The 20,566-nt window shown below is 41.8% G+C and overlaps 1 protein-coding gene and 1 non-coding gene across 2 annotated transcripts; both read right to left on the bottom strand.

The window, feature by feature from the left end:
- Positions 1 to 1,908: 1,908 nt before the first annotated feature.
- LOC105052141 (protein S40-7) lies at positions 1,909 to 2,951 on the bottom strand. The gene has a single exon (XR_012134504.1). It is a non-coding gene; the product is annotated as a protein S40-7 (transcript).
- A 15,426-nt stretch (positions 2,952 to 18,377) lies between these two features.
- On the bottom strand, positions 18,378 to 20,433 carry LOC140851654 (protein WHAT'S THIS FACTOR 9, mitochondrial-like). Its single transcript, XM_073243626.1, has one exon. The coding sequence runs from the start codon at positions 19,988 to 19,990 to the stop codon at positions 18,755 to 18,757; it is 1,236 nt and encodes a 411-aa protein (XP_073099727.1). The 5' UTR covers positions 19,991 to 20,433; the 3' UTR covers positions 18,378 to 18,754.
- Between the last annotated feature and the right edge of the window lie 133 nt (positions 20,434 to 20,566).

The following is a 20,566-nucleotide window of genomic DNA, read 5'->3' as shown; positions in this document are numbered from 1 at the left end:
GAACAGCACTACAGCTGGCCTGAGTCACCTATGAAAGCCAACAAAATGTTTCACCCAACCTTGTCTTCAGAACAGAAGGTTTGATTCATGAGCCGCAAGGAAAATCCTTTGTTCTGAAATTTACTTTCAATTGTGCGTGCAGGGCTGTATTCCTTAAGTCCTTATTTTCAGTTACGGAGCTTATTCAAAGTTTAAGAGCAAATCAATCTGTCTTTAGACTTCTTTTTTTCAAGTCATTAGAAAAAATAGAAGAAAAATCTTAAAACCCAGGCTTGTCAGAGGAACAAAAGAATCATTTTCATCATCAGTCACCCACCCCTAGGTCCAAGTAGCACCATCATCATGATTGTCTGACATATCAGTTCCAGGTTTGCTAGGCCCAAAAGAATCCAATCAGGAAAAAGAGGTAGAAACAAAGTGGTTTTTGTGTCACATTATCAAGCTTTACATTTAATCTGAATCCGCATCTCATAATCCCAAAAGTCGTCCACTTTGAATTGCAATGACAAGGATCACAAACGAAAGAGAAAAAATTTGTGACTACACCATATTAACAGATGTCTTTGCATAATGCATAGAGAACATGATAGCGATCTTATCTAATAAGCACTACAAAATGTGTTAAAACCAATGTTCTAGGTCATCTACAGTGACCCATTCAGATATTAGATTCCTAAACATTATTAAAACACAAATGCCTACATTTTGCCGCAATCAAGATCTTTACAATCTGAGTCTTAGTTTTCTAACAGGTGTAAGTTGGAAAACATAGCCTTCAAAACTACAGTTGAACTCTCGTTTGACATGCAAATACTCTACCTTTTCGGTGTCCAACTGTCAGAATCCTCAACTTTGTTCCTACCTTCCTATGAGAGCTTACAGATAGAACTACACTTATAGAATCCGAATTAATTAAACCACCGACTCTTAATTATGATTGGAAATGGTAGGCACTAAGAAGGAAAGCCTAATAATCGTCATTATCTAAATCATTATGAGAACAGTAGATTCGCTTGAAGATTAATTACTAATTATTCCAAGTTCAAGATGTAGACAGGTCAGATATTCTTTAAAAGAACTCTCATGCATAAGTACATGTGTCCACGTCTTGGATAAAGGAACCTTGCTCTCAGAACCCATAGATATCAAGTGTCAAACTGACAGGATGCAAGATAAACGCTCTGATCCACCTTCATATTCTGCAAAAAGCCGTGATTCTTGAATGTACTGCTCAGATAATTTAACTTCAATTAAGAAACACCAAGCCACAATAATGAACTTTAGGCAATACAGAAGTATAGTAGTATTAAAGCATCTATTTAGATTCAGTAGGGGCTCTTTGCCATCCTACTGAAAACATTGGATATATAGAATTTCTTTTCCTGTTTGATAATAAAAGCAACACAGTTCCATGTTCTGCAAGTACACTAAAATGTCCTTGCTGCAAACATCTCTCTGAATTAGTCACTCACACACCTAGTGCATCTAAATAATGAGTCAATTATTTGAATTACATTGAATCATGTACGGATATTATTGCGATCAAGAGCTCATGACTTGGAACATGAGGTATTGTTCTCATAATTTTGTCCTTCTGGATTCTAATATAAAAGGTACCTTATATAGAAAGAATGATCTCTTCTTATATAAAGAAGAGTCTTTCTTGACTCACAGTCTCATAAGCATCACAGTTTTATCCCTCTGGATTTTATTCCAAAAGGCCTCACATGAAAAGGATGGTCTCTTTCTATATAAACCAAAGTTCTTCTTGACTCACAACTAATGCAGGACTAATAATGCCCTCCCTTGTACACGACAATAGATATCAATCATAATACTGATACTAATTTGTAATTTTTTCAAAAAAATAAAAAAAAGAGCCCACTTTTCTGACCAAGAAAGATAAGAGACTATCAAATCACCAATCTATGATCTGGATTTTCTCTAACAGAATCAGAATACAAGTAAATTCTATGAAAGTAGAAGAGCTAGCTAATTGGCATATAACCAAAGGCGAACTAAATAACCCAATACGCAGAGAGGCAAAAGATGCTCATTTATTCTCACTGGTTCCCCAAAATATTCTCAATACCTCCCAAATCACAAAATATAATAAAGCCACAACCAAAAGAGCAAAATTTTTTCAGAGGGAGGAAGCACTTTCCTCACTATCAATCAAGAAAGCCTGTTTTCTGCAAGACGGCGTTGCGAACCCGGCGCAGATCCCTCCCTTGAGCTTCCTTCCGACCCCCTCCAGTACCGAGAAGGTGTTCATCGGCGATCCACTCCTGAACTGCCTCGCGACGATCTCGTGGGGCGGCAGCATTTCCTCATCCCCCCGGAATCTCCGTCGTCCATATGGAACTCCCCCCGTCCTCCCCTCACTTTCGACGCCACCGGCACGTTCACCGGCGCAGACCGGTGGTAGATCTTCCCTTCCGGCATCGAGAACGCGAACTGAGGCTTCGGCTTGGGGACCGCCGAGATCATTCGGCTGGTGGTGGAGGCGGAAGAAGGGGAGGTGGAGACAAACAAGGAGAAAGCGGAGACGACGGAAGCGGCGGAGGCAGCGGTCTTCCGCTGGAGGAACGGGGCGGAGGCCTTCGCCGTCGGCCGCTTCTTGTCGTCGTCCGCGAGAGCAGCGAGAATGCCGAAGTTCCGCTCCGCAAGGCGCCGGAACCCTGCTCGAGAAAGAGTGGCAGGGCTAGGGTTAGGGTTAGGACCGGCGGCGGCGGGGGAGGAATTCATGGGGGAGCGTTTGCGGTCGGAGGAGGGTCGGCGCCGGTCCAGAAGATGAAGTCGTCGTGGAGTTCGTCCACGCCGGTGGCAGAGGCAGTGCCGGCTGCGACGGGGGGCGGGGCAAAGAAACCGAGGAAGCGGTCCGAGGCCGGGGATAGCTGGTGGCGGAAGCTCTCCGTAGGGAGGGCGAACTGAACGTGGACCTGATTTTGGGAAAGAGGGGAGAGGGAATAGGGGGTTTAAATAGAGGGATTGGAGGGGGGATAAACGCTTTGACGTGTCGGGGCGTGGATGGGAAGGGTAAAAGTCGGGAGTGTCGTTAAATGGCGACATGCGGGCCTCACCGAAAACGCAGGAGAGCACCACAAGAAAATTGGGCTTATTGGGCCAACCACCTCGCATCATCTACACGTCCATATCCCAATCCTAACCTAAATTTTAATCTGTAGATTTGTTGGTCAGTTTTTTCTCCATTGGATCCAAAGCCAATGGTTGATGTGGGGTGGTCCCGGATGGATTCACGACATCTGTGGGGTTGCTTGATGGTCATAGGCCGAGCCCCGGGTAATCGAACATCAGACCGGGTCTATATAAAATATGATATTTTTTGGGTCCAAATTCGGCTCATGATCATCTCTCTCGTAAGTAGACTTCTGACTTCTGATTCCGGTATTCCGCACATAGACTACCATGCGGGATCCCTTCGGATGGGTATCGACACCGCCGCTCAATTTGTAGAGGACACGTGGCGTGATGTGTGAACCTGTCGTTGTCATCAAGAGTTAGGGGGATGACAGATCTGGCTTCCACGTAGAGGTAAATATAAGGTAATTGTCTGGTTGCTTTATGAGCAAATATTTTCTTGGTTGTCGTACACTTGTACTTTCGTTTCTCTTTGCGTGGAGTACGTTGGTTAATCATACGTTCTTTTAGATTTTGTCTCTCCATCCGAAGGAATATTACGAAAAATAATCAGGTGCGCTCCAATGCTAGTTTGCTGTCTACTCGTTTCACTTCTCTAAGTACTCAGGATAAGTCGGAAGATACTATTTAATGTTTTTATAAATATTCAAAATCTATGAGTTCGGTCGAATTTTCAGTTGAATCATTCAAACAAACTCTTAATAATTATTCATATGATACGACTAAGATTCATAAACTATACTTATCCCCTTTTTTTGGTAGATAACCTTGTGCACCATTTCTTCGTAGCAATAAGACGTGTGGTGGCATCAGGGTTTGTAAGATCACATAAAAGTCCTTGTCAACTTGGGAGATACATGAAAAATAAGAAATGAGATGAAACCTTATACAAGAATCTATGCATGTATGTGGGAAGAGACCATGGATTCCCTTGTAGCACATGGTGGCGGATGTCTTTTTCTGGTTTTATTTATACGTGTTTGCCGAAAGATTTAACAAATGGTTCCATTTTCTATGGTCCTATCTTTCTTGAACCATAGATGCGTTAATTTGTGGAATAGTCCATGTGATGATCGGTGAGACACTGTATTTATCTAAACATCAGAACCAATAGCAATGTGGTCCATGGTGCTTATCATCAACCCTATGAATCCTTAGAATTATAAATTGTTATATTCTTCATTTTGCAAGCCATTCCTCGCATTTGCTAGATAGATAAATAAAGATAAATAAAATAGTCTAATCCCATATATTTCTATATATGTGATAAGATTAGTACTTATCACCTGCCTCGAGCCTAAAATCTAGATTAAAGAAATGTGGGGCTTGCCGAGCCTTCTCACTCATTCATAGAGATCAGTTTCTACCTTTCTCTTTCCTGCTATTGGGAAGAGATTTTGTTTAACCAATGGCAAGAAAAGAGATCAGCACGAAAGGAACCACATCCCACTAGGATATGAGGTTTAGCAATCCAGTAATTTTCTAAGACATGATTAAATGTGGAACCTGGAATGAACTTTCATGTGGTAAAGCATGATAACAAAAGCTGAGGTTAACTGGCCTGGACGTATGTAAGATAAATATATTTCTAAAACATGCTGAAATGGGAAACCACATACCAAGTTCCACAACAATGGAAGCTGATAGTAAAAGCAAATCGAATACTTTAAAAAAAGAAAAGAAAATTGTTGGGATTCTAAAGTGTATACTAATCGTGGGTCAGGAAATCAATCTGAACATGGTCCATGTCAACTAAGCACTCCTATAATCAAAATTCAATAATAAGCAAAAAAAAAAAACAAAAAAATGGACCTTCATGATTTTTTTTTTTTTTTTCTTTTTGAACAAATCAACAGGCTCACAAGCTGTGCGACCTGCAACTTTCACAAACCCTTCGAAGATGCAGGCAGGGCAAGCCAACAAGCCCGATCCACATAAGATACTCCTGGACAACCCCTTAATATTTTCTTTCCAATCCATGCAACACGTCTATGGCACAGATAGTATATTATATTGTTATTTCTTTTTTTACTCGTGACATGAGCTGCACCCTAACTCTATCGAAATTCTGAGATAAGAGTTTTTATCAAATCCTTATCCTAGTGCAGTTAATACTGATCCAGAGTCAAGCATTCTCCAACCTTCAATTTGTTTCGATGTTAGTTGGTTTATTTTCTCAACAAAAAAAAAAAAAAAAGAACGCAATTTGTTTTGGACGGCAAACTCCACCGAGCATTAGTACAATTAGGAATGGCAGGAAATTAACACAATTTTAGTAATTTAAGCACTTTAGGGAACCTGCATCTGTATTCGCAAGAGAGACCTCTCTAATCATTGGAATTCATTTTAGATTTTCTAGTGACAGAGAAATGTTGCCAAAAAGGTCCTACTTATGGAAGAATAAAAAGATGAAATCGAAGGTACATTATTCAATTCTAGTGAGCAAGCTTTCAGGCAATCCTTGTATACTGAAGAAATATGAATATATCCTTTCATATTTATCAAATCCCAATAAAATAAGACATCATGGAAAGCCTTTTATTTTATGATACGGAAGATTTGAATGAATGACCATATAAAAATTTTGTTAGTCTTGATTATGTCAAAAAAAAAAAAAAAAAAATTTTTTGACATTCTTTTGCCAATTAATATCACAGTTTTCTTGTGATGTCATCCTGTGGACAACTGGAATCAGATAATGTTTTATACTCCTCATTCCCAGTTTTCTGGAAGCAAAGTGGATTCTTTTTCCTTCCTGGTCATGTTCTGCTGGCTTATCTTGTTACAATCTAGTTTTCCTTGTTCAGTTTGAATTAACTATATGCTGCAGCCAACTCCTTGTTACCTATCATCGGTACTGAGTACCTATAGGATAGCATCTACACAAATCGAATTAGGGGTGGCAAAATTAATCCGATCCGATGGGTAAACATCCTACCCGAACTCGATCAAACCCGAAAAATAGGGTTTGACTGGGTTTGGATTCGGATTTGGGTAAAACCCGAAAACTATAGTACGGATATGGGTAGGGTATAGGTAGTATTATTTTCTACCCGAACCCGATCCGAACCTATGGATATGGGTAATACCCGAACTCATATCCGAATATATATATATATATATATATACATATACATATACATATATACATATCCGAATATATATATACATATACATATACATATATATATATATATATACACACACATATACATACACACATATATACGATCTCTCTCTCTTTCTCTCTCTCTCTCTCTATATATATATATATAATTATATATATGTATGTATGTATATGTATGCATGCATATATATCTGCATGTATGTATGTGTGTGTGTGTTAGAAGTATGTATGTGCGTATGTATGTATATATATATAATTGGTAATTCTATTTTTGATTGATAATATGCATAAAATTATTTTACTTTTTTTTTTGGCTATAGAATGGATGGGTATGGGTTGGGTATGGGGCGGGTATGGATTGGGTAAGGAAAAATGGGTTACCCACGGGTATCCCCGAATCCGTTGGGTATGGGGATGGGTATCTCTTTTCTTACCCGATTGGGTATCGGGTAGGGTTTGGGTATAGGGTATTAAGTTCGGGTTTGGAGATGGGTAGTATACTACCCGACCCAAACCCTACCCATTGACATCCCTAAATCGAATTAGTATCCGATAGGGACTCTCCGATATTTAAGTCAGAGAAAGTTGGTAAACAGTAATTTTGATTGTATAAAGTAGCAGAACTTTGGCCCAAAATTGGTTTACCCATACTATTCAATTACCTCCCCTTTTTATAGATGATTCTGGTGTAACCGTTGAGCACGTGGTCCCGCTTTTTATGACACTAAATTATCGGATCATAAATATAAAATTAGTGGGGCATTACTTCCCCTTAATAGCCGCGACATAGTCGATAACCGTTCGTGACGGTTACCGTATGTTGAGCAGATTGCCGACCATACGTCGGTATAACCGACTTTATGTCGGCAGAATCTATGAGCCACCGTCAGCTATTAGCTCTGTCATGCCGATGTATGCCGATGGTCTAAGTCATCCGCTGTCAATTGGTGGTAGTCGAAAACTAGTCGGTCAATCGATCTTAATTGATTAGTCGACAGTAGGTCAGCGCAATTAGCTCGGTCAGTCGATGAAGAATCGATACTATCTGTTCGGCCGATGCATTGTCGGAGTCGTAGTGACCAAAATCGAGGGTCGGTTGATTTACCCCAACAGTTGCCCCCCACTCTCAAGTCCAAGGTGAGTCGACGTGTGAATTGCCACGTGGTTTATCACGTTGGATGAAGAGAGTTCTGTCACATCAAATCTCGATTTTGATATCATTTTCTTCGAAATATGGGTGATCGACTACTTTGTCGTGTTGGCAAGTACGATCGTCTGTTGCACTGATCGATTGATCTGATATCAATTGTCAGTGTCAAGCATCGTTTCGAAAAGTCGATTCAACATCGGACGATATAATTTTGACAAGTAGATTTGTGCCATTTGTCTGAATGTTATTGGGTTGGAGTTGTTCATGCGGATAGAAATAACGTAGCTTGATCTGGGATAGGTGCGTTGAACCATTCGATCAATGATCGATCCAGATGTTGCCATTTATCATCATCTGGTAGATCTTCGATTTGATCATCTTCATCTCAACCGTTGAGGGATCCTATATATATAGGATCGCTCTCAATCAAATTTTTACTTTTCACTGTCTTTGGTGTCGGGACTCTGCTGGATTGTTGCCTCAATGTTCAAGATTATCGCTCCCAACTTTTAGGTCAAGTTCATTTTTCTTTTTGAGTTCTTTCCTCTAGAATTCTCATCTTCTTTAGAGTCGTTCTTATGGCTAGGACTTCTCTTTCTCAGGACGATCGGTCAGAGAATCCGACTGATGAATCCCAGTCGAGTCTGGACGTGGAGGTCTTTTCATTTTCGGGACCGAATGTTGAGCTGCTCCGGGAGCAATTCTGTATCCCGGAGCAGTTTCAACTTTTCGCATCTGGAGTCGATGGTCAGGTGAATAACCCTCCTTTGGACCAGGTGGCCTTCTATATTGAAGATTTTCGGACGGATCTTCAATTTTTTATTCTAAAATTTATCCAAAATATTTTGAATTATTACAGACTTTGTCCGGCTTAGCTGGCATTGAACTCGATCTGGCTGATAATTAGTTTTGCTTTGCTGTGTCGGATGTTGCCAACCATACCTCGTCCTTCTCTTTTTCGAGCCTACTTTGTCCTCTAACCTCATCCGAAGGTCCGAAGGCGGTGGTTCTTCAATCTCCAAAAAGGTCTATCCTTTATTACCAATCTTTCATCGTCCATTTATGGATGGAAGAATCAGTACTTCCTTGCTTCTTCTTCCCTTCCTTAGGGTTTTCCTTCTTGTTAGGGCGATCCACGAACCGATCTCAATGACAACAGCCAAATAGAAGTCAACAACCAGGAGGACTTTCACCGGCTGAAAGACATGGCGATCTTAAAATAAAAAGAGCTTGTAATCAAACAGGCCCTTTATGACGCTGGTCTTAGTTCGGTCCATCATCTAGGTATAGTATAGTTGGTCGGTCATTTCTGACTTTTCTTTTACTTGCTGAATTGTACTGACTTTCGTTGTAATTGCAGCCATGCAGCAGAGAGTGCAAATGTCAAACACCGACATTTGTCAGCATGCTATTAAGAAGAGGGCAGCGTCTGAGGCCGGGCCTTCGCGGCCGTCGAAGAGGCATCAAACACCAGCTCCAGTTGATGTTTCAACATCGGCTGTGGAACCCGATGCTCCATCGACATCGGTTCCCAAGCTAGTCCTGGCACTATCGGCCTCGACAGTACTCCCTACTGCGTCGTCCAAGGAAAGGACGGCAAGGGGAACTACTGAAACAGCATCGGTAGTCCCACCACTTGAGGAGGTTCGGACCGAGGCAGGAGAGCTATGGCTGCGCCAGTTGCTCCTTCAGTTGGGGCGCAGTCAAGCTCAAGCTTTCTCTCACTTTCAAACATCGGGCCGCCGATAACAGACCAGGAGAAAGCTTCGGTGACATCGGTGGAAGAAGTTGCATCGGAGCTTGGGAGCGTTGGAGGAAACGGTCGGTGGTCGAGATATTTTCATCCTTTTATCCGACGATCATCGGGGTAAGTTTCTTTGATAGACTCTTCTTCTTCCTTTTTTTTAACCCAACTTATCTTCTCTCTGTAGTTGATCCATGACATGTCCGACTTGGAGGCCGGCTACATGAAGTTCGACGATATCTGTAGTGCATGGAAGAATAAGATGGTAGCCGTCGATACTGAGAAAGCGGCTGTACTCGAACAACTTAAATCGATGGCAGAGCGGAGAATCAAACTTTAGGAGGAAATTTTTCGACTAACTGACGATTTGGTATCCTCGGGGGCCGAACTTAAGTCGGTTCACGAGGCTATTTTGGCTCTTGAGTCGCAGGTCAAGAGCAAGAAGCACTCTATCCATCGACTTCGATGGGAGCGAGACGGATGCATCGAAGAATTTGAAGCCGAACGTGGACATCATTGGGTCAGTCTGAAAAGGTTGGCACTGGCTGAAGAAGAATTGTCCTCCACTCGAGCCGATGCTGACTTGGCAAAGGTGAAAGCAGAGTCGGCAAGGGAGGTATTGAGTCGGGCAGTCGAAGATTTTTAAAATTCGAAAGAATTCAAAAAAGAGATCTTCGAAAGTGGTTTCATCTCGTACTGTGTCGAGTATGAAGACGATCGAGATACAGTCAAAAAATTATATCCGAATCTCGACTTGAGCAGCATCGTCCCTCCAAGATCGGAAGACGGGGTTGTTGAAGAAGAAGCTGCTCCGACTCAAGATGAAGCACCGAGCGGGTCTAAAATCTTTCAAGTCGATGATGCTACCCTTGAACAAAGGAATAGGAACGGTGACGAAGCTTAGTCAGTGTATTTTACCTCTTTTTTTTTTAGTCTGATATTTGTAGTCGGACTCCGATCCAATTTTGTAACTCTTTGTTAATAATGAATAAAAATATTTTTAATTTTGAACTCTTATTTTTTGGAATGCCTGCAATGTAAAGTAACCACCGAACATTGATTGGTGATCCGATCATTCGGTAAGACTCGTAGAATATCCGTTAGTCGTATAGTCCTCGACGTACTTTGATGATAAGTCAAATATCTAGTATCTGACACTTGGTTGGATTTGTACGTCGGATTATTTGATAATCGGTGGTAAGCCGAATATCCTTCGACTAGCTGTAGCCATATCGATATAATTCCAATCCGACTTTGGTCATTTTTGGCATTTCCGTTCTGCTTAGTTGGGACTAAGTCTGCATATTAGTCTTTCGACTATAGTCAGCTTTTATAATGGAGAGCCGATATTGAGAATCGATGTATAATCGATAGTATGATTTTTGTAGTAAAAGCCTGTATAGTCGATGTTGGTTGAGATTACAGTCGGTATGTCAGTTTTTGTAGGAGAACCGAAATACAGTCGTCACCGAAGCAGTTGATTCTTCGATTTTATAGTGGAGGTTGAAATAAACTTCGTATCAAAGTACAGCAGATAGTTTGGCTTTGGCAATGAAAGCCGATATATAGCCAATAGTTGATAAAACTTGTCAAAGGCTTGTGATTATGAAATTCTGATTGTATTTTAAATAATGTACATATCGATGACTTTATTGATAATATATCTTCAGATTGTCGGCATTTCAAGTTCGGAGAGTTGCTGACCCTTTGAGGGTTTTTAACCAATATGCGCTCGATCTAAGAGTTTCGAATATTCTGTAAGGTTCTTCCCAGTTCAGGGATAGTTTTCTTTGATTCAAGGATTTTGAGATTTTGCCTTTCTTAAGACCAAATCTCCTAGTCAGAAGACCTTCGGCTTGACTCTTGCATTATAATACCGGGCTATCTTTTGCCGATATGCAGTCATTCAAACTTGAGCTTGCTGTCGGATTTCTGGAAGGAGATCTAAGTCGACTATTCGACATTCGGAGTTGGTCGGTTCACTATATTATTCCACTTTTTTGATGGCAATCCGATTTCGAGCAGTATCATTGCTTCTGTCCCATAAGCTAAATTGAAGGGAGATTCTCCAGTCCGTATGCGGGAAGTCGTTCGATATGTCCATAAGATCGGATATAGTTCTTCCATCCAGAGGTCTTTGGCTTCATTCAGTTGGATTTTTAGCCCATGCAGGATTGTTCGATTGGTTACCTCCACCTCTCCATTTGACTGTAGATGGCTGACCGACATAAGTTTGTGCGTAATATGAAACTTCGCACAGAACTCTCTAAAATTTTGGTTATCAAATTGTTGACCGTTGTCGGTGATGATGGTGTGCGGCAAACCAAATCTGTAAACGATGGATTTCTGAATGAAGTCTTCCATCTTGCTTTCAGTGATTCACGTCAGAGGTTCGGCTTCCATCTATTTGGTAAAGTAATCGATGGCGATCACTATGAATTTTTTCTGACTAGATGCCGGAAGAAAAGAATCAAGTATGTCGATCTCTCATTGTATGAAGGGCCATGGTACTCGATGTCAGCTGACTAGCCGGTTGATGTTGTATATTTGCATACTTTTGACATAGTTCACACCTTCGGACGAGTTCAGCTGCATCTTTTTTCATGATGGGCCACTAATATCATTATCGCAGGACTTTATAAGCTAGAGACTTATCCCCCAAGTGATTTTCGTAAATCTCTTCGTGTACTTCTCTAAGTGCATAGTCGGCATCTGTAGGTCTCAAACACTATAGCAAGGGGAGAGAGAAGGATCTTTTGTAGAGGTGATCATTCATGATCACATATTGAGAGACTGTCTATCAGAGTCTTTTAGCTTCCGAAGAGTCTGCAGGAAGGATCCCATCGGTCAGGTATTGGATGATCGGATCCATCCAGCTTGGTTCCATAGTGAGCTGCAATACTTCCTCGACTTTGTCGATGTTCGACTGTTCGAGGCATTCAATGAATGTCCGACCCAGTGAGTTGAAAGCAGTAGTAGCCAATTGTGAAAGTATGTCAGTCCGAGCATTTTCGATTCTGGGAATGTGAAAGATATCGAAATATTTCATGTAATATCTTTCATCTTTTGAAGATACTTCATCATAGTAGGGTCTCGAACTTCAAATTCATCCTTGACTTGTCCAGCAATCAATTGTGAGTCGATGAAAACCTTGAAACTATCGATCTCAAGCTCCTTGGCTATCTTCAAGCTGGCTAAAAGTGCTTCATATTCGGCTTGATTATTTGAGGCTTTAAAGTTGAACCGAAGGACGTATTCAGTGACTACTCTTTCAAAATTTGTGAGTATAAGACCGGCTCCACTACTTTATGCATTAGATGCTTCGTCAATATGCAGCACCCAAGTCGACCTTAGGTCGAGGTCGAGCGTCGTATCCTCTTTTATTGTATTATCATCTGTATCTTCTGGCTTATTGTCAGATATTATACATTCTGCGACAAAATCGATCAGAACTTGTGCCTTCATGGACGGTCATGGGCGTTATTGTTTGTCAAACTCGTCAAGCTTCACTGCCCACTTCACCATCTGACCTGACGTATCAGGTCGATGTAAGATCGCCTTCAACGACTGATCTGTTAAGATCACAATTGGATGTGCTTGGAAGTACGGACGAAATCGTTATATCGATATGATTAGGGAGTAGATCATTTTCTCTGCTCTTGAGTATCAGACTTCGACATTATGAAGTACTTTGCTGGTGTAGTAGATTGGTCGATGAATTCGATTTTCATTCTCCTGGATGAGCACCGAGTTAATCGCTTCTATTGAAGTCATCAAGTAGAGATACAATGTCTCTCCGATCTTTGATTTTGTAAGCAAAAGTGGAGAAGCCAAGTAGATTTTTAAGTCTTCCAAGGACTGTCGGTATTCATCCGACCATAAAAAGTCCTTCATCTGCCACAAAATTTTGAAGAATGGTAGACATCTCTCGGCCGACTTAGAAATAAATCGACTGAGCGCGGCAATCCTTCTGCTGAGTTATTATATCTCTTTCTTTGAACTTGGGTGCTTCATGTCGATAATGATCTTTATTTTTTTAGGATTAGCCTCGATTCTTCGTTGTGAAACAAAAAATCTGAAAAAAAAATTTGGAGGTTAATCCAAACGCACACTTGGTTGGGTTTAACTTCATCTAATACCGTCGAAGTGTGCCGAAGACTTCCTCCAAGTCTCGAACATGATCTGAAGTTTGGAAACTCTTCATCAGTATGTCGTCCACATATACTTTCATGTTTCATTCAATTTGTGTCTTGAAAATCTTGTTGACGAGCCGTTGGTAGGTAGCGTCGGTATTCTTCAGACCAAAAGACATTACTTTGTAGCAGTATATGCCTTTGTCGGTCACAAAAATCATGTGCTCTTCATCTTCTGGTGCCATGTGGATTTGATTATACCCAACGAAGGCATCCATGAAGCTCAACAGTCGGTGGTCAGAAATCACATCAACTAATTGATCAATCTTCAGCAATGGAAAGCTGTCCTTAGGACAAACTTCATTCAGATCGATATAGTCGATGCAGATCCTCCATTTTTTATTGACTTTTCTTACCATCACCACATCGGTGAGTCAGTTAGAATATGTAGCTTCTCTGACGAAGCCTGCTATGAGGAGTTTATTGACTTCTTCATCAATGATCTTTTATCTTTCAGGAGTAAAAGATCGCTTCTTCTGTCTCATCGGTTTAACATTTGGATTGATGTTAAGTCGGTGAGTTATTATTTCTGAAAGGATCCCGAACATGTCAGTGGCCAACCAAGCAAAAATATCAGTATTGGCTCTGAGCAATTTTATTAATTGTTGCCGCTCTGAGTCGGGTAGCTGCGATCCAATTTGGATCGTTTTCTCGGGTTCTTCTTCTTTTAATGGGATAGAAACTAGTTGTTCAACTGGTTCGCCCCTCTCCTGATTCTCTCTTTAGTCCAGTTTGTCAACGGATAAAGAGTCTTCAGGTTTATTACTTTGGGTAGAGACAAGGAAGTAATGTCAGACGAGTTGTTGATCTCCATGCATTTCTCCAACCCCATATCTCGTTAGAAATCAGACTAATAAATAGTACATCGAAATCACTGCTCTTAGAGCATTAAGCCCAGATCGTTCGAGTATGGCATTATAAGTCGAAGGTACTCGAACATCATGAACGTTATGAAAATAGTGCTCTGTTGTGGTTCGGTTCCAACAGTTAAGGGAAGAGAGATTTCTCCTTCCACTGTGACAGCATCTCCTGTGAAGCCGACCAATGGAGTTGAGACTCTTCTGAGTTGATCAGTCGGCAATCGTATTCGAAAGAAAGTCGAGTAAAACAGAACATTAGTTGAATTTTCATTATCTACAGGGATTCTTTTTACATCATAATTTGCTATCATTATCGAGACAACAATAGTATTATCATGGAAAGTCTGAATTCTCCGAACATCTTTTTTCAAAAAAATTATTACATTATTGAGTCGTCATCGTTTCGCCGACTCTTCTTCGGAAGTTGCCCCCCAATTCGGTCGTCCGAAGATCATGTTGATCACCCCTACAGTCAGCTGATTATTTATAGCTTTCTCAATTTGCAGCTGAGGTCGTCGATCGGTAGGAGGTTGTGTCATAGGATCTCTCTAGTACTTTTCAAGATAGCCTCATCGAATCAGGACTTCTATCTCAGCTCTAAGTTGAATGCATTGTTCGATATCGTAACCATGATCATGATGAAACCGATAATATTTCCTTCGATCGTGGTTCCTCGGCAATGCTTTCATCGGTGGAGGGTGTTGTAGGTATTCCGCTCCTTCGATTTCTATAAAGATCTATGCATGAGGAGCAGAAAGAGAAGTATATGAGTCATACCTGCCGTAACTTGGCCTTGGACTCCGTCGTCGGGGTGAAGCTTGCTTATTAGAAGATGTCCGACTGGATTCGGCTGGAGCCCCTTCCTTCTTTTGTTTCTTCTTTTTCTGACCTTTGCCTTCTGTCTGGCATCGATCAGAAGCTCCTTCATTTGCGCATATATTTGTATGCACACTCCAGAAGTTCGACATAAGCCCGAGGGAGAGTCTTGTCCAAAGAATATGTGAATCAAGATCCCCTCAAACCTCTTTTTATGGCCGATATGACCATATTTTTATTGAGGTCCTTAACCTCAAGCGTAGCCGCATTAAAACGGGTCACAAAATCTCAAAGTGTCTCAGTCTCTCCTTGTTTGATCGAGAAGAGACTGTCAGAGATTCGTGGCGGCCTTCGACTGGTATTGAAGTGAGCCATGAAAGAATGTTCTAGCTGCCCAAAGGAGTATATGCTTTCCGACTGAAGCCCAGATTATCAGGCTCGAGCAACTTTCTGAAGAATTGCTGGAAAATCGATATACAAGAGGACGTCGGTTGCCCCCTGAATTGTCATGAGAGTCTTGTAGCTCTCAAGGTGGTTAATCAGATCGGTGGAACCATCATATGGCTCTACTTGCGGCATCTTGAACCGAGATGGGATCGGTTCGTCCAAGATGTGCCGAGAGAGAGGTTGGACGGTGTGAAAGTCGTAGTCGTTGGAGGACTTCCGACCTTCCACCTAAAGTTAGGCGAGTCGATAGTTGATTTCTTGAAGCTTGCGCTCATACTCATCGAACCAACACTGCTGAGAAACTTTGGGGGTAGAAGCCCCCGACGAGCTTGAAAGAGAAGCAGAAGGTATCTGCAGCCGTTTCTCTTTCCTAATACGATCGAGATGGGAAGAAGAGGAACGCCGTGAATGGTGGGCGGTACGGTAAGAGTGTCGAGAATGTCGCTATTCGTCTCGGTGAGAGAGCCGAGATGGCCGCTCCGAAGAAGGAGAAGGTGATCACCGTGGATGGCGGCGGTTGTACCTGGACGGCACCGAATGTGCCACCTTCATTTGCTGCACGAGTGCAGCAAGCTGGACGTCCGTGGTGATCGCAGGACGTGAGGAACTAGGCTCTACTACTAGAGAAGGGGGAGGAATCTCTTCCCGACGAGAAGAGTGTCTTACTGATCCGGTTGCAGTTGAGCATTGGGCTCTGATTTTCGTCATGATGCAATATTGTCTTTCTCCTCTTCCTGACGCGCCAATCTGTTGCGGCCAACTCCCTGTCGCCTGTCGTCGGTATCGAGCACCTGCAAGACAGCATCCACACAGACCGAATTGGTGTCCGGTGGGGACTCTCCGATGCTTAAGTCAGAGGAAGTTGATGAACAGTAACTTTGATTATATGAAGTAGCAAAGCTTTGACCCAAAGTTGGCTTACACATACTATTCACTTACCTCCCATTTTTATAGATGATTCTGATGTAACCGTCGAGTACATGATCCCACTTTTTATGGTGCTAAATTATCGGACTATAAATATAGAATTAATGGGATATTACTTTCCCTTAACAGCCGTGACATAGTCGATAACCATTCATGACGGTTATGGTATGTTGAGCAAATTGCCGACCATACGTCGGTATAACTGACTTTATGTCGACAGAATCTATGAGTGACCGTCGGCTATTAGCTCTGTCATGCCGATGCACGCCGACAGTTTAAGTCGTCCGCTGTCGATCGATGGTAGTCGAATACTAGTCGGTTAATCGATTTTAGTTGATTAGTCGGCATAATTAGCTCGGTCAGTCAATAAAAAATCGATACTATCTATTCGGTTGATACATTGTCGGAGTCATAATGATCAAAATTGAGGGTCGGCCGGTTTACCCCAACACTATACTCATCATTTAATTTGCAACACTTCTACACATATTGCCAAGTATGATCTTTTTATCAAAATGTGGTTTAAAGTTCTGTCTTCTACTCACACTGCTTGGACAGGAGATCTGTATCTTTAATAAACAGATTCTCCTGCGATTATCCATTCATAAATCTATTTTGCACTACTTCTACTCATACTGCCAAGAACTATCTTCTCAGTAAAATGCTTTTTAAAGTTCTATCCTCTTCTACCAGAAACAGAGAGCTATATCTTCTAGAAAAGGTTGCTCCATGAATTTTTTGCCATTCATAAGTTCATGGGCACCAAACCTTGTACTTTGGTTCAAAGAGTGCTCCCTCCACAAAGTAATGCGTTGTTATGTCTCATTTCCTATGAATTTGCCTGTGGAAAAATGTAAATAAAGGCCAATTGAGTCCTGAATTGCATGCTAATTTGACACATCAAGATCGCCACCTCCAAAGCTGTCTAATTCAAATTCATCCTGAATGTTTGCCACGGAAGTTCTACTTCGATTTCTAGTACAACAAATCATTAGCTAAGATCTGTAGCCATGAACTACAAATGTGTTTATATTTTGCATTACTTGAAATTCATGAAGCACGATGCCATTGATAGAAGTGATGGAAAGTCCTTTTTCCATCTGATTGGTATCAGCTTTCCGGAAAACCAAATTGCCATTCAATCTTTTCCAAGACCAAGTTTCCTCATAGGTGGCAATATCAGAATTTGCTTTCTGCTTGCATTCTTGGGTTTCCCTTCTTCAAGCAATCACTCACACCTCCATATTAGCGCCTCTCTGTTTTCAAATAATATTTCAAAGGAAAATATAAATTTGTCCATTTGGCATGGTTATCCAAGGCAAGCAAAAGCCTGTATAGGAGTTTAGTCCGGAATATGAGAAACTAAAAACATCATGATCCTCATATGTGCTTTAAGACCACTAAGCAAAACAAAAATCAAAGATCTTATATTCTTCCTTCACGAATTTGAGCTGCTCCTGACAAAGTGAATAAAGTCAAAATTACCAGATCAGCTATAATATTTGTTACTTTTTTTTTTTTTTGTGCACAGTCATCCATCTTTGAAACATCTTCAGGAGAAAAAACAGCACTACAAACACTTGGTTTGCATTGAAAAACTTGTGTTTCATGTGATCTCACAAGGTCGGAGAAGCAGAAAATGAGTATAAACTTCTGTTCCCTTGTGTAACTTTTGTCTATGGATAAGAAGAAGATTTCAAGTGATTATCCAGTTGATGCTGACAAAGGTTATGGTTATGTGAACCAAAAATCACTGTTGCCTGTCCTTTCCCGAGTTTGCAAAGAAGAAGTCAATATTTGCCAATGAGACTGCAAAACATGGCATGGCCACCATTCTGAGCTTGAAGTTTGTTCCTATTCATCTCACCATTGAATCTAAAAACATAGACTAATTAGTACTAGGAAGGCCTTCATTTCTTGCAGCAATTATGAAAAGCTTTAGTGTTGACAATTTAACTCAGACATGCTCAGTTTTGTGCTTTTCATTTTTTGTTTTCAGAACAAAGCAGCTAAATATGTTTCAACCAAAAATAGATGTCAAACCACAAAGGCTCAGTTTCAGCCTAAGTTATGTTCGATCTCAATCACTTGGTTATAGCTAACACCTCCAGCCTGAATGCATGATCATAAGTTACACATTTCACTTCTAAAATTCTCAATAACCATATCATCCATGAGTAAATATTGGATAGCTTGCTTTATTGTTCAATGAATAGATCAACTGTTTCCCGGTTCCACCTTCCAGTATCCTGTATTCCTTGAACTTGTGACAAGATAATGCAAATTAATCTTTTTATCTTTGGTCCAGACTAACTAGCAGTGCTAACTTCACAAATTCTCTTCCATGCCTTCATCTAACCCATCATAATCTTCTCTGCTCTCAGAATCTACAGCTGCATCGAGGCCTCCCTCTGCATCGTCTGCCAAAGGTTTCCTGCTCCTCTGGCTTCTCAGAATAGCCTCTGACTTATTCATCAATCCAACATATTTCTTCCTCACCTCAAGCATCGGGTGCTTCTCAATTGTGGTGGTTGATCTGGCATAATAAGCCTCCTTGAGGACAACAAAGCAGGTCTTGTTCTTCAACAGGAGGTAGAACACATGAGGGTGGCGTTCAAATAGCTTGTGGAACTTTTGCGGCAATCCCAAATGCTTTCTGAGGCAGAGCAGCCTCCGCCTCTCAGCAGAATTATCTACAAAGAGGCTAAGCAGTTCATGAAGAACTCCCGCAACCCGCTTCTCTGAAATATTCCTGCTTGGGTCCAAATGCGAAAAATCTTCATAAGGGGAGACATAGGGGAGTTTCTGGAATTCCTCCAACCAATGCTCGATCTTTCGCTTCAAGCGAAGACCTTTCGAAGGGAAGAGAGGGAAAGCAATGGCTGATGGCAGTGACTCCACAGTCCCATTTAACTTCTTTATTTCGTTCCTCTGAAGTGCAGAAAGAACCGGCTCATCTCGATCAATTACGGCACTTAATCCCTGCTCCTCATCTTCCAATTCAACGATTTGGAAGCACCCTTTTGAAATCTCCTCGGGCTTTTGAAGAAAATCTTCAGGCAATCCTAAGTACCACAGCATTCCCTGAACTATTCTCAATGGAAGCCTTCTCTCTCTCGACATCAGGATCAACCGCCTCAGCCTATCCACTATCTCCACCCGCCGTGTCTCGTACACTTCACGTTCCTTTCTGTCAAGCTCAGCAGCTTCTTCAGTCAGTCTGAACCAGGGGAGGTTGTACTTGGGTCCTGTGAACTCCTCGAACACAGCTGGGTACCGCCGGAGGAAGCTGGCAACACGGCCAGCGATTTCGAGCTCCCGGCCTCGCTTGGAGACAGCAGATATGGGGATGCGGGCATCGGGTTCTTGGGCAATGATGTTCTTGAGGGAGACAAGTGGCCGGAGGTCCCTGCCCTTTGTGAGGATGTCAAGGGAGTCGAAGAAGGGGTCCTTCTTCCACTCCATCTTCACATCCACATAATTTGATCTCTGGGTGCCGGAGAAAGCTGGGGTTCTTCCGAAACGGACGAGCAGTTGCCATGGCTTTCTGCTGAAAAATAGCATTTTCTCGTCTCTAGAAGAGAAAGTTTATGATTTTGGGAGGGGTTATCTCTAGGGTTTTGGGTTTTTAGCCAGGTTCTACCCTTGTTATTGTGATGGTTGTAAAACTCTCAATCCGTTCCCTTGTTTTCCTTCTCTATTAGTCGTTGGCCTGTCCGAGAGAAAGATAGGGTTTTGAGAGGGTTTATCTATAGGGTTTTGGATTCACAGGAGAATTTAGACTGACGCTGTGAACCAAATAGGAAGGAAATGGGGGCTGTTCACATACCTCTCAAATTCCCCTCCATTGCCCTGTTCTCCATATCTAAAGTTGCCTCTTTTACCTCCCGTTCTTCTACCAGACCTCCTCTAAATCCTCGTTCTATTTATGTTCCTCATCCTCTCAAACCTTCAGGAAGGAGAGCGGCAGAGGAGAAGGGGGCGTGCGAGCCAGCGGGTTGGCCCGCTGGCCGCGGCGGCGGCGGCGGCGGGGGAGAGCGCTGGGAGACGGTGAGGGTGTATTCGGATGGACAAAGGCATAACGTTATGACGGCCGTCATAACTTCATTATTTCACGACTTCCTGTCAGATCCATTCCCG

The sequence above is a fragment of the Elaeis guineensis genome, chromosome 9, assembly GCF_000442705.2.
Source record: "Elaeis guineensis isolate ETL-2024a chromosome 9, EG11, whole genome shotgun sequence".
Lineage (NCBI taxonomy): Eukaryota > Viridiplantae > Streptophyta > Magnoliopsida > Arecales > Arecaceae > Elaeis > Elaeis guineensis.
Note: the sequence above shows the minus strand (reverse complement) of the source record. Positions and strands in the feature narration are given on the sequence as shown.

Bases quoted from the DNA above. Each gene is read 5' to 3' on its own strand.
- LOC140851654 (XM_073243626.1), bottom strand. From the start codon at position 19,990: ATGCTATTTTTCAGCAGAAAGCCATGGCAACTGCTCGTCCGTTTCGGA.